Source organism: Argentina silus (genome assembly GCF_951799395.1).
Source record: "Argentina silus genome assembly, chromosome: 1".
NCBI classification, from domain to species: domain Eukaryota; kingdom Metazoa; phylum Chordata; class Actinopteri; order Argentiniformes; family Argentinidae; genus Argentina; species Argentina silus.
In genome coordinates this window covers 8,277,124-8,290,800 of record NC_139655.1, presented here as the reverse complement: position 1 = coordinate 8,290,800, position 13,677 = coordinate 8,277,124, and the positions used below count along the sequence as shown (strand labels likewise).

The following is a 13,677-nucleotide window of genomic DNA, read 5'->3' as shown; positions in this document are numbered from 1 at the left end:
ACAGCAATCATTTAGTCTAACACACACATTAAATCCAATCTGTCTGGCCCCACCTAATCCCCTTTCCACGGACAGAGGGGTCAAGCAGACAGTAATCCTCCATATTTGTATATTAATAGCAGGCCTGGAGGCCACTATATCATGATGCATGCTTTATTGGTAGGTTAATCTGCTTGTTGGTCAGAGAACTCCTTTTAAAGCAGGGTTTAACATGTAGCGCTTGGGATTACCTATCCAAGGATAGAGGAGCATGATGACTTAGCTCGACACACTCATCATCATCACTAACAATGGTGCCGCACTGGGCATCAGTGTTCCATGCACTGGGGTGGGTCTCAGTTGGAGGAAAAGACGCATTACTACAGCACTTAATGTACCTTAAAACTATCCTAGTTGTCAGAGAGTAAAGGGTTCGTCCCTTGTAAAAAGAACCAGGAGCATTGATTGAGTTACAACTCATTCCATGCCTGTTGACAGGGAGAATGGAAAGGTAAGATTCCTTTGGTTGTGAAGCAGCATTCTGCCTGTCTAGACGTCCTGCTCCTGCGTGCTGGCCTGACTAAGGAGATTCCTCTTGATTCAATAGATTTATTAGGCAGCCATTCGATTAGGAGGGCACTGCTTTAAATTAGCCGTCCGGCAGAGGAAACAGAGGCTGGTAGACAATGGGTATTAGGGCCTAAGTGGACAATGGCCTTCGTGCTTATGATGGCCTTTACCGATTTCAGAGATTTCAATTTGGAAAATAACATCCAGTCCGATTGAGAGCTCTGGATATGTAATGTAGGCCGACGCAGGCTGACTGAGTTTGACTGATTACTCTCTGATCAAACCACCTTTATATCTCTATGAGGGTATTCTGCATTAGTGGGTAATGCATTACACAAAGTGGCCACATAATCTGTGCGTCCAGAGACAGGTGGGGGCAAATAAGTATTTGGGGGGCTAAACCAGCCATGGTCAAACATCTGGTACTAAGAGCCCCCCAGAGACGTGAGCTGTGTGACTCTATTGTGCTCTGCTGGTTGGGTGGTGTGAGGCGAGCCCCAAAACCGGTTCACACACAGGTTGGAATTCAGGTGGAGGTCAGGAATGCATTAGCAAACCACATCTAACACACAGACATACACGTGAACGCACACGCACACACACACACACACACACACACACACGCGCACGCGCACACACGCACGCACACACACACACACACACACACACACATGCATGCGCACACACACACACACACACACACACACACACACACACACAGACAGACCATGTGACTCTCACGAGGTAATCTCATGGGAGCATCCCCCTCCCCTGACCTCTTTGATGTAAGAGCACCGATAACAACAGGAAGTTAGTTTTGGTAGTGCCTGCCTATCAGCTAAAAGGAACTTCTCTCTCTCTCTCTGACCTGTTCTGCACAACTGTAATCACGTAGAACTTAACACAGACACGTTTATCAGTCATACATCACTTTGTTCGTCGTGTGGGACAGATGAATGAGAGGCCCAGTGCCATGCTGGCACCCATGTCAAGCGAGACGTGCTGCATCCTGGCACTGAAACAGGGGGAGCCACAGACTGGCGGGAGGCTTTTCAGTCACTGAATGGCGCTTATGTGTCCCCCTTTTAGAAGTCAGGACACTACTGTTGAATGGAGGCAGTTAGCATAGATGGCATAATAAGGACTGGGTCATTTAAATTCACCGCAGGTTGCTGTTGGTGCAACATTTGATGCGAGGGGCACACATTCAGAAAGGGACAATTTGTCATGTTCAATGGGTGAGGTTTTGAGTTAACACAATGTAGTATCAAGGGTTATAAACCATTGTTTATTCATCAAATAATGACTCAATTACTGAGCCTATACATCACTTTCAGCATTATGATTTCCATGTCAAAAAAAGTCTTCAACTTTGATCTAAGTGGCACACTGAATCCAGACACCTCAGGTTTTGTATTGAGGCCTTGCAGGCTCCAAGGCCCTCTGACAACAGACCTGAGAATCAGAGGCTACAGGCACTCTTTGGCTAGACACTGCAGTTTAAGGATCCAGACCTATTTTCTAAACTCTGCTGGAAGGCAAGGTGCTCTTTGGAAAAATGAGCTTTCATTCCTGCAGTAGCCCTCAATTTACACAACCACTTATTTTCATTTCTGTCCTCAAAGCAATGTTGTTTTGTTCTTCTTTGTAAAGCTTTAGACTATATCCACAGCAGTGGATAGCTTTCCCCCCAAGGCTCTAATGTTATGCCTGTCTGTAGTCTACAACAAGAAGTCTTAAATAGGCTGCCACAGGTGCAGGAGTTGCTGACTTTAGTTGATCACGACCAGACCAGGAAAGGCTCTTGTTTTCACAGAGATAAAGGCCTTTCAGGTTGCATCCTGGCCTGTAATCTCACACAGACTTCCTGGTTTTGTTCAGTGGACAGCAGAGAAATGACAAACTAACCTTCGAACTGAAGGACTGACTGATCGATAGTGGTTCAAATCAGGGACTGAAGACCTAAGTCAATTTATGACTTAGACACTAAATTGAGAAGAAGAGCTTAATGTGATTTAAGTCATGTTCATTAATAGTCCTCAATCTAGCGTGATTTATGGGTTCAATTTTTTGTAGTACAGGTTCATTATTGTCAGGGGTTATTAAAGTGAACATTCAATTTCATTCCTGACCACTTAATTTGCTTTCAGAGCTGGTAAATACCATTGTTCAGAGCTCTTACAGAAAAGATAAGTCAATGACCCTTCTGCCTTTCTTTCAAATTCAAGTTCCTCTTTATTCGTTCACTAAGTGCTACCTTTGATTGCAAAACGGTGTTTTTTTGGACACATTGGATGAGGCAAGAAAGTGGTGTCTGACAATTGATATTGGTGGTAGAGAGGGAGACGGGGAGAGGGGGAGGTCAACAAATACATATTAGAAGAACAGATAGTCGTTTCACTCAGACTGACAGAACAGATTAAGAAAGTCCCATTTCTCTTTGTGAACATGTCCTTCTACAGAAGGCTCAGAGCTAACCATGGGCCGCACCCTGCTTGGTCTAGCTCTCCTGCCAGAGGAAACTTTAAATCTCTCTCCCTCTCTCTCATACTTTTGTCAGGTGTTATTTACGAGTGGTGTAGCTGAGTTCCTGCGTGCCTGCAGCACCTGCTCATGTTGGAGTGGGAGAGGCCAGGCAGCTGCCAGACTCAGAGAGAGGGAGAGAAAGAGACAGAGAGAGGGAGAGAGAGACAGACAGACAGACAGAGAGAGAGAGAGAGAGAGAGAGCGAGGGACAGGGAGAGAGAGAGAGAGAGATAGACAGGGAGAGAGAGAGAGAGAGAGAGAGAGAGAGAGAGAGAGAGAGAGAGAGAGATGGGGGTTGTAAGTGTTGTTAGCGCAGCGGTGCGCTGGTAACAGATGAGACGGCTAATGACACCCGGTCCTCTGTAAAACACACCACGAGCGAACAGCAGGAAAAAAACAAACAAACACCCAACAGGCGCTAATTAATATTGTCGTATGACTCCAAACATTATCAATTAAAAACCATGGTTGACTGACTCCCAACTGAGGGCATGGTGCCAGTGTAATGAGAGAGAGAGGAATGATGTCAGTATGACTAAGGGGACAGATGTCGGATTGTCTGGCAACAGTCATGTTTGTACCCCTCCTCCTCCTCCATCTCCTCCTCTGTCCCCACAGTGGTGAAACGTGCCTGGTGAGGCCACTCTGTGTTTTGACTGCAAACACCTGAAAAGCCACAGTGAGCAAGGCCAGGACAGGACAGGCCAGGTGGAGGGGGACAGGTTAAAGGTCAACAGTCTGATCACGCTTCCCTGAGTTGACAGAGAAAGGCAGAGGGGTGGAGCTTGAAGAAGCTTTGTACTTTGCTCTAAAAAGCCATCGGTATCGATGTCAGGTGGGTACAAGGTATAAAGTAGTAGACACTCCAAAACCTGGTTAGATTCAGTTATTCATTGAACAACAGTCCCCTGACCAATGGGGGAAATAAACTGCTAAATGGCAACACCAAAGAGAGAAATATAACACTCATGAACTCCCCAGAGAGGTGTTTAGCAGAGAGAACAATGACATCAGGGGGGAGAAGAGTGAGGGGAAGCATATGGGGTGGTGTAAGAGGGGAATAAACTGTTTATAAAGCTCAGCACAAACACATTCATCATCCAATGACACGCATTACAGCAAGCACAGGGAACAGCCCTGTCAAGTCTGTACCGAACCCTGGCAGTAAGGAAAACTCAACTGAGCCTCATACAGTAAAGAGCAGAAGACACAGAAAAGGATAGGAATTATCCACCTCTCCATATAAAAAAACTCTTTAATCAGAAGCCTTGGAAATTCTAAAAAATGAACACAAAATACCACATGGATCTGAGGTCTGAGAAACTATTCTCTCTCCCCATGATGCCTTGTCCTAAAACAATTCTATCCATATCCAAGTGGCTCCGCCCTCATAGCATTGTGCCAGACCATGTTGGCCCTCTCCTTGGGTCACACAGAGAACTCAACCACACATGCTCAGTGATGGCGGCTGGGGTCGATTGAGACGGTGCAGACGATCCAGCCTCCGTTCCCCTCCCTGTTTTCCGGTTGCGCATTCTCCTCTCATTAATCCTCGGTGGATGTTTACAGATTCTGACATTTAGCGTAGCAGCTCAGCCTCCCTCCCTGACTAATAGACAGGGTGACTAAGGGTTTCTGTTGAAGCAGTGGGGCTACCGAGCACGGTGTGATGGCTCTCGTATTAGTCACTGTGGCCCAGGGGTTTATCACAAGGGCATTTCGCTCTATGTCAACATTTCCGTGTCATGAGAATGGCTTCAAAATGTGTCCCTCTGGAGTCCCATTATCAGTAGGCTGTCTGATACAGACAAAATCAGTATGCTCATCACAACCTGGCAAAGTGCCAGGATGTCCAATGAGCAACTCATGGCACTGGATTATTTTGTTGTATGCCATGCCTGTAACTCACAAGCAGACAAGAGGATAACGATGAGGTCAAGCAACTCTAAATAAGCTGCACAACCTGCTGGTCTACTCATAGAGCAGCCATATTGCCGAAAAGGCAGGGCAAGTTAGTGAAAACAAATGAATGGTAAGGTTAAAGGTGAGGAACAAAGATTCTCACTGATGAGTTTGTGCCACAAACACAACCTGGCATGAGAGCTCCCGGCGCCTGCTGCCTTCCTATTGTCGGCCCAGGCCTTTTCATTAACCGCTCCACTGAGAAACGGGGGAGGAGAGGAGTGAGGGCAAGAGGGGGAGTAGAGGGAGGAGGGAGGCAACAGACAGTGTGTCAACCCCAGAGAGACTAACCCTGCCTAAAGAGCAGCCACCATACACATTATTAAAACGACACATCAACAGACAGAGCTGGGCTGCACACAATTACCCCCCAGCGGACAGCAATTTAGAGATAAAATCTCTCTCAGGTATACACACAACGTTGGCCTATCATTGCAGCTCTCACCTGTCTCTATGGGACAGGTAGGAGGAGAGAGAGGGAGAGGGAGGAGAAAACCATTAATTGTATTGCCCTTTCGAGCGTCACTAAACAGAGGCCCATGGAGTGAGGTAATGTACCAAACACACCTGTCTGGCTATGACTCAGGCAGGAGAACCAAGGAGGAGAGCAGCAGCGGAGGTGGTATTTCTGCATGGTTAGCTTACCTGACACACACAGTGGTCTCTCCTCCCAGCTCTGAACCTACACTAACCCTATTTTAGAGTGCATATTGTATGAACTGTGTCACTTTTTCAGTTGCTGGTGTCAACACCAAAATTCATGAATCACTCAATAGATAGCAGTGTGGCACTACATCAGGATCATGTTCACCGTGTTTGATTAACATTCCTGGGTGCATGGCTGGGACACTGAGGAAGGATCCTGAGCTTGGAGAGGAGCTAAGTTATTCTGGGGCCATGTTTTGTTCCTGAACAGCCGTCGTGTTTTTGTTCAGTTCACTGGGCTAACACGTCACTACGTACCACTCCCCATCTCCCCCGCCTGTCCCACCAACCCCCAACTGAACAACTCAAGGATATTTCTGTCCTTTCAACAACCCTGTTAACACTCAGTCGGTCACTCGTCCTCATTCGTGTGTCAGCCTCGGGGCACATGGACCCATCACCTCAGTCAAGTCATACAGCCCCCTCATGGACCATGCTGGGGATTGTCGGGGACTCCTGCCTGCTGCAGCAGAACATACTGTCTAAACACTGAGCTTCTAGAATGCACCAAATAGCAAAGGGATAGACATGCATTCCGCAAAAAAAAGCATGACACGGACATATAAACACATTTCAAAACCAAAATATATTCAAGCATATTCAAAAGATGTAGGCCTAGGCCTACACAAACACTGCAAGGACCAGAGGGGGGTGTGTGTGTGTGTGTGTGTGTGTGTGTGTGTGTGTGTGTGTGTGTGTGTCTGTGAGAGAGAGAGAGAGAGAGAGAGAGAGAGAGAGAGATTTGATGAATTTTCTGAGCGTTCCGCAGATTCCTCCGTCTCGAGGTCTTTGGGAAGAGAATGGGTCATATGCAAATAGCATGCACAGTATGGAGGAGAAGTTTCCCACAAGCAGAGTCTGAAAAGGGCTCTCCCTCCCCATGCCGGGCCCACTGAATGGGCCTTTTCTTCTGCCACTGAAAGTGTATGAGGTAGAGCGGGCAAACTGCAAAGGTAACTAGGCTCTTTCTCCTCAGACTTTCTCACTAAAGCCTTAATACACAATGGCTCATTTAAGCATTCATCCACACAAACCCCAATAAAGCACATCCAAGCGCAGTTAAGGGGGTTAGTGAAACTGACTTGGGGGTTTAAAACTTATTTTCTAAGGGGAGAGCACCTTTTTATAGGGTAATGCTAGGCCTCCATGGAAGCTGCTAATCATTAAGCTGCATAAACACAAGTTTGAGTGGGATTGCACCATATTATTTTCAAAAACAAAATTGCCAGGGACATCCCTGCACTGTGTGATCTGTGGGATTGTACAGTATTAGAATATCATATGTCATGTGTTTCTCAACATGGGGGATAATGTTGCAAAATGGTTTGCAGAGGTTTGTTGTTGATGTCTTATAAAGTTCTAACTCTGGGGTTCAATGACTCACTGCCCAAAATGAGGATGCTCGCTTTTGTGTCTTTGATGCTTCATGTTTAATACACTTGGCCGCTGGCTGTATTTCAAGTCTTCATTTGAAACAAGCACATATACATCTAAATATAAACAACACATTTAAACAGAACTGTCATGTTTGTTTCGTGAGAGTGAGCACCTTCCCACTCCCCAGCAGCACCCCAGTGTCACCTCTGCCAGTTCTCATGGACTCTCTCCCTCCCCCTCCACACTCCACAGGGTAGATAGAGGTTGTAGTGGTCAGGGGGATGGACAGTGGGGAGGGGGAGAGGAGGCTAAAGCCAGAGCCAACCACCCCCATGCTTTTTTACCCCTTGAGATCTTTTCATTGAAGGGACTTAAACACAAACACAATTGGACATGCTGGAAGACTCACAATAGCCCAGGGGGGAAAGTGAAGTCATACTTGAGGCATGCATGGGTGCCTAGGTCAGGGGGCAATCAACAGCATCCCTGGCTACTGTGTCTTACCCCAGAATAAAGGACTGGGCAAGCAGGGAGGGGGGGCGGGCTGAGACGGGGGCGGGCTGGGCTGGAAGGGGGGGGGGGGAGCAGGGGAGGGGGCGGGGGATTTTCTTCTGACTTGGCACTTTCAAATGAAGCAGAGGAAGTTGCTCAAAAGCAGTCAGATAAATGAAAATTTCCTCTTCTGCTAAACTCCACACACCAGGGGTAGACCTTTTAAATGTTAACAGATGGCTTTTAAAACACTAAAGCAGCATGCAGGGCCACAGAACCACCCCTTCTCCCCTCAAGCCTTTGAATGGCCAAAACATTGTATTTTCTTAAGAATTGTAGCTTAACCACAGTGTTGCTTTATTGTTCTCACACAACTTTACAGCATGTGGTTACATTCAATATTATTTAGGAGGAAAAATGAGTCTGGCACACTAATTATAGTTTTACGAGCCGAATAAACATCCTCCACTACATCACACAGCTTTTCAGTAGCCAAAAGCCAATCTAAAATGTGTGTCTTTTGAAGGATGATTTGTTGAAGTAACACAGACTTCCAAAGTGTGGTTTGTGTGAATGTGTGTGAGAGAGAGAGAAAGAGAGAGAGAGAGAGAAGAGAGAGAAGAGAGAGAAGGACGAGAGGAGCCCTTTGATAAATTCAAATAAATAGAAATCCTGCCGATACACAAGTTCCTTTGAAATGTAGGTCCAATAACCTCCACTCTCACATAGCTCCAAAGCTATCCCAGAGTGGGTATGTTTATTTTTGCTAAGAATGTTAATACCGACCACATTCCTCTATTCCCAAATTGCCGTGTTAAATTACCGTTCCACGGAATGGCACTATTCCTGAGGGGAACTGCCTAGAGAGAAGTGACAAAGGAAGCTGCATGATCCCACCAATTGCAAACACCTGTCGTCCTGCAGGCTGTTAACACCTCCATGTTTACAGCTGTGATGAGAGCTCACCTTGATCTCATCCATTTCTGGCCCAGCAAGAAAACCAATAGGCTGGCCAAGCACCTTTTGGTTTCAGTAATCTCCACTCCCCCTGTCCCCAAACAATCAACCTACTGCCACTCTAAAAGGTTGTTCTCACCTAGCTGAGGTAGGCTGGCCACTGCTTTGTTAGGATGTGTCTAAACATTAAAAATATGGTCCATATAAGATAATACTGAGGATTATATTGAGGATAATACTGTCATCCCATTTCTGTTTGCCCTCAGACAGTCTCTCTCTCTCTCTCTCTCTCCCTCTCTCTCTCTCTCTCTCTCTCCATGTGGACCACCTCTGGTTTATCTGAGGATTTCCCTACCCTCCTCAGCAATAATGGATAGCTTGTCAAACAACAGAACCACTAGTCCAGAGAACCTCATCTGAGGGTCAGTTATATTTATGCAAGTCTGGTTAGAACCTGGATGGAATGAATGCTGAGGCTTGAGGTATATAGAATATTTGTGTCAATATAGACATATAGACAACACAGTGTAGTGGGCATAGGCCTATATTGAGTTTCCATGGTCTCTGGAACTTTCCCTTTGGTTTGGTCATAACATCAAACAGATGTTTTTGAATTTTTGCACATAGTGTATACAAACCAATTCAAAAGAAAGTCAGGCTAAAACAAAGGAATAAAACATAAGTATTTATTTGAAAAAAACATCAGCTGGGCCAATACAATTATTATGCAATTTATGCTAAATGAAAAACATGGGTTGAAATAAAAAATAATGGCAAAAAAGTTAATTACTGTGCAAATAAAACATTAGTCTAGAGATGTCATGGCCATTCAACAAAAATAAGTAAATGAATCCACCTCTATGTGTGTTACACATTGCTTACAGTACCTGGTGCTATTATGTCAATGGCAGGCTATGCCTATATGTATTGCAGTGGCAAGCCATTATTTCCCCTTTCAAAATGTTAGTGGATCATGAGCCGTAAGTGCCCACTTTTGGTTACAGCAGGCAAGAATTGTAAAGGTGTGTCCACCTCACAACGCTCAATTAACCGTTATATGTGGCACGGACCGGACCATCAAAGAGACAGACAAAGGTGCACACGAAATAAGTCGTACAGATGAAAATATATAATGAGACCAAGTAAAAGCAGCAATTCACCAATCAAAGCAAATTGACATCTGACAGCATGCAGAACCTGAAATACACCGATACATTGTCTCTCTATACCTGCACAAGTTGCCATTTGCTGCGGCGCACAGGAACGCTCTCCGCTGCTCTGAAAAGATAAGATTCCCGCGAATCGGTCACTTCTCTTACTCAACGTATAGAGTCAACCGAAATTAGATTTGCAGGTTTGTTTTCGCAAGATCTTTGGAGAGACCAAACCCCCGTTATTCCGGACCAGGTAAACACGTTCACAGTTCCTGTAGACTACACTGGGTGGCTCAACACTTGCGCTGACTGGCTGCATGAGGCAACGCATGTCGTCAACGAGGAGAAAATTGCTATTTTTCGCATAATGCAGAGAAAACAAACATTGCGCATAAAAGTCAACACCTTTGATAACAATTAAACAAAAGCAAGAAATCCTATAACAAAAAAATAGAATGCAATTAAAATTGCTTTCACACAGAAAAACACACCACCACCGAAGTGCCTATTCAAAGTCAAATTGGAGTTATAATTTCCAAAAAAGACATGGACTGATCAACATCAATAACCCAGATCAAGTTATTAAATTAAAAGTTATATTCGTCCACTCGAAACCGTTACTCCGGTCTATCACAAAACAACGAACAAAAATGCACAAACATTAAATCATTTGTAGCCTGAAAAAAACACTCTTGATGAAAATGTTGGAGTCTCGACACCCAGTTTTGCTCATAATTCCCAGCGCGCGACTAAGGATGTATGCGCACTCCTTATATAGGCTGTGCCTCACACAAACAGCGCGTGAGATCCTTCCTCTGGGACACAACCACCCTATGGATGCAACAAAAACAGCTAGCTTGTGTTTGTATTACGTTTAAACGTTCTCTTTAATCGTGTTTCATTGGCAGGTGCTTTAAAAACAATCGAAAAGTTATACCCAAGTAGAACAAAAACTAATGTCTAGAGCTGTAATTGTCTTTGAAAAACCGTGCAGCATCACCATGCGTACATAAAAATAATGTTGGGAAAACAGCATGTCGTAGCCTACATAGTCACAGCATATGCATAGATGTTAATTAGATCAGCATATCACGGCACATTTCGTAGTAAAAAACCATTTCCAAATACATGCTCGAGCCCTTGCTATGTAGCAACAGTCCTGTCTCTCGCGCTACAGTACCTGCCCTGCAAGGGGAAAAGAGCGAGAGAAATATAAGACTACTGCTAGTCAGATGTGTTACCGTATTTTGTTATTTCAGAGCATTAATTTGATTTCATAATGATAAATAAGGTGATCTATTGGGGTCCGAAAAAACAGCCCAACCAGGTAGAGGCTGTTTCCCCGCAGATACACAGTTGAGTTAGTTAACCAAAGAAAAAGGAGAGAGAACGTGTGAGAAACAATGAAGTTGAAAAGTGTAAATATGGACAAAGTGCACTCAGATCGAATCGAAAAGGGACCGAAATGAGAAACAAAAGCAGGTCTACTCGGGATTAGGTGCGTATAACGGTCCAGGGTGCACTGAACCGCTAGGCGGAGGGAGAGTCGCGAGCCAGGTATAACGGTACACCCCATAGGGGTAAAATGCTGCGCTTACTTGCTACTTTCCAGCACTTTGACCAACTAAAAACGATACTCTGAGCGTCAGAAAGTGACCAGAGAATGGATAATTCGATGTAACACCCCTTGGTCCACTTAACTTAAGAAAGAGGGACAACAGAAGTAGTTTTACTTACCGTTATTCCTCCTCGGATTCGCCTGCTTTCTGCGCTTACACCTGGGGCCATCCGCCATGATCCTTTCGCTGTGTCTAAATGCTGCTGGAGAGTCACCTCCTCTATCGCCCCCTCTCCCCCCTCCTCCCTCCGCTTCACCTCCCCTCCCTGCACCTGGTTTACGACACTGCTTTACGACATTACCTTCTACACCTCCCAAACCCTAGGACCAACAACCCTTCCATGCTTTCTTATCTGTCTCTCTTACCCATGTCCATCATCTCACCGCGTCATAACCTACATTTTGCAAAAATAATTCTCCTATTTTGCACGTTTCAGGTAGGCCTGGCTCTGTAGCCTAATCCATTTTTATGTTGATCTTCATATATATATATTTATGAGGTTTATGGTTTCAAAGACAATAATAACCCTATTCCATACTTTTTAAAGTCCACCTCATGATGTAGCTGACATTGTGGAGTTTAAATTGCATGTGGTGCATGTGGGTGGAGCTTAAATGGCTGTTTGCACCTGTTGTCACTCCCTTGTTATTTTGCATGGAAGAATTTTAAAAATAGAGGTAGATCTGGTCAGTCAGAATAAAAATGATAAATTAACTATAAAATTTATTATTAAAAAAAGAGATTATTACAGTTATAGAGTGCAATTAAGATATGTCATAATATTCTGCCATAAGGACATGGTAGTCTAAAATATCCTTTTGAGAACAAGCAAGCGTCACTATAATATGAGAAAATACAGTGGCAACAATTACAATCAAATAGGGAAACATTATTCCTGTAAGATATCCACTTCCATAGTGTCAGAAAAGTACAACACATATAGGGCTACATTCCATTTGCCAAATATTGGATAAATTACTTGAAATAATTTTGTTTTCCTATATATCATTTTCTTGTGGTCCTCAACTATTGATTTTATAATATATTTATTTATATTTTTTTTTAATATTTTAATATTTTTTTTCATTTTAAAAGTGGGAATAAATGTAACAGTCAGTGCATCTAAACATGCTTATTCTGACATCTGCACACATCTCCTATCAGTGAGTATGCGTGTGTGTGGGATGGAGGAATGTGATGGGATGAAGCACAGAGAGAGGGTCATGAGACTGTCAGCGCTGATTCAATCCTCCACCTAAAGAAAGGCCTCGCTGTTCTCCTGGGCAGGGTTCACTACTGCAGTACAGGACACGGCCATGCCAAAACAATCAGTAGGTTTGACTGCAACCAATCAGACCTGATCCTCCACACATCGCCAATCACAGAGATATGCTCTGGAAAAATGTAGCACATGCCGTTAGGTGAATTCTCTCGGAAATATGAGGGGGCAGAAAAGATGGAGTTTATAATCTAAGCACAAAATGAAATGATCCTTGAGGTCTCATGACAGGCAATTATAGGTCACAGGAGCAACTGTTGCTGCTTGGCTGAGTTATTCTTGTACCCTATGACTATAAGGTTTCTTATGCATTGGCTTGAGGCATGCCTTTTGTATGTGGCGCATGGTTGTCATCATGTATTGAGGGATATTATGTCAGTTCAGTTGTGTCTCAGACTCACTCAGTTGCAGATAGAAACTTAGTAGCATAACCTAGAGGTCACTCTTCAGTCTGGGTACCATAAGGTTTTTCATCACAATTATACCCAGGAGCAATACAGGACCTTGGTGTACAGTAGGTGTATTTTTCCCTTAACACATTGATACAGTGTTTTATATATTTTTTCATGCCCCTGCCCCTATAGTTAAGGTCAGATGTGGGGGTAATCTGATTCTAGATCAGTGGTGGAGGACAGCTTCTATCTTGAGTATTGGCCATCTATAACCATGTTATCACTCTTTCTGGTTTGTCAGACACTCTAGCAGACCCCCCACATCCTGTACAGTACAGTTAACTCAAGACATTATATACCTCTTCATCGTCAGAGTGACTGTTTACAGTCTGGCGCAGACTGCAGACTGAATTATTCAGTGGAGGAGAGTAGTCTACAGCTAAGGGCCACACAGTTTGACAGGGAATAATAGCTTTAGCATACCCATGACTCCCAACCTGTTCCAGGTGTACATCTCAACCAATAGGCAGCTCAGTTGGAAGGGGATTGGGAAGGTGAATGAGGACAGTTTGACCGCCCTAATGAAAAAAGCCCCAGAAAGGGTCTACATCAGCAAAGATCAATGATGAGGCGTTTAGCAAACCGCGCGGCCATATACTCCCGTA

At 44.4% G+C, this 13,677-nt stretch overlaps 1 protein-coding gene across 1 annotated transcript in view; it reads right to left on the bottom strand.

Moving 5' to 3' along the window:
* Positions 1-11,555, bottom strand: part of zeb1b (zinc finger E-box binding homeobox 1b) — a 48,119-nt gene extending 36,564 nt beyond the window's left edge. Inside the window, exon 1 of the mRNA XM_083666766.1 lies at positions 11,460-11,555. Within this exon, the coding sequence (XP_083522892.1) occupies positions 11,460-11,517 (58 nt within the window). The 5' untranslated portion in view covers positions 11,518-11,555. The remainder of the gene's footprint in view (positions 1-11,459) is intronic.
* Positions 11,556-13,677: the final 2,122 nt, after the last annotated feature.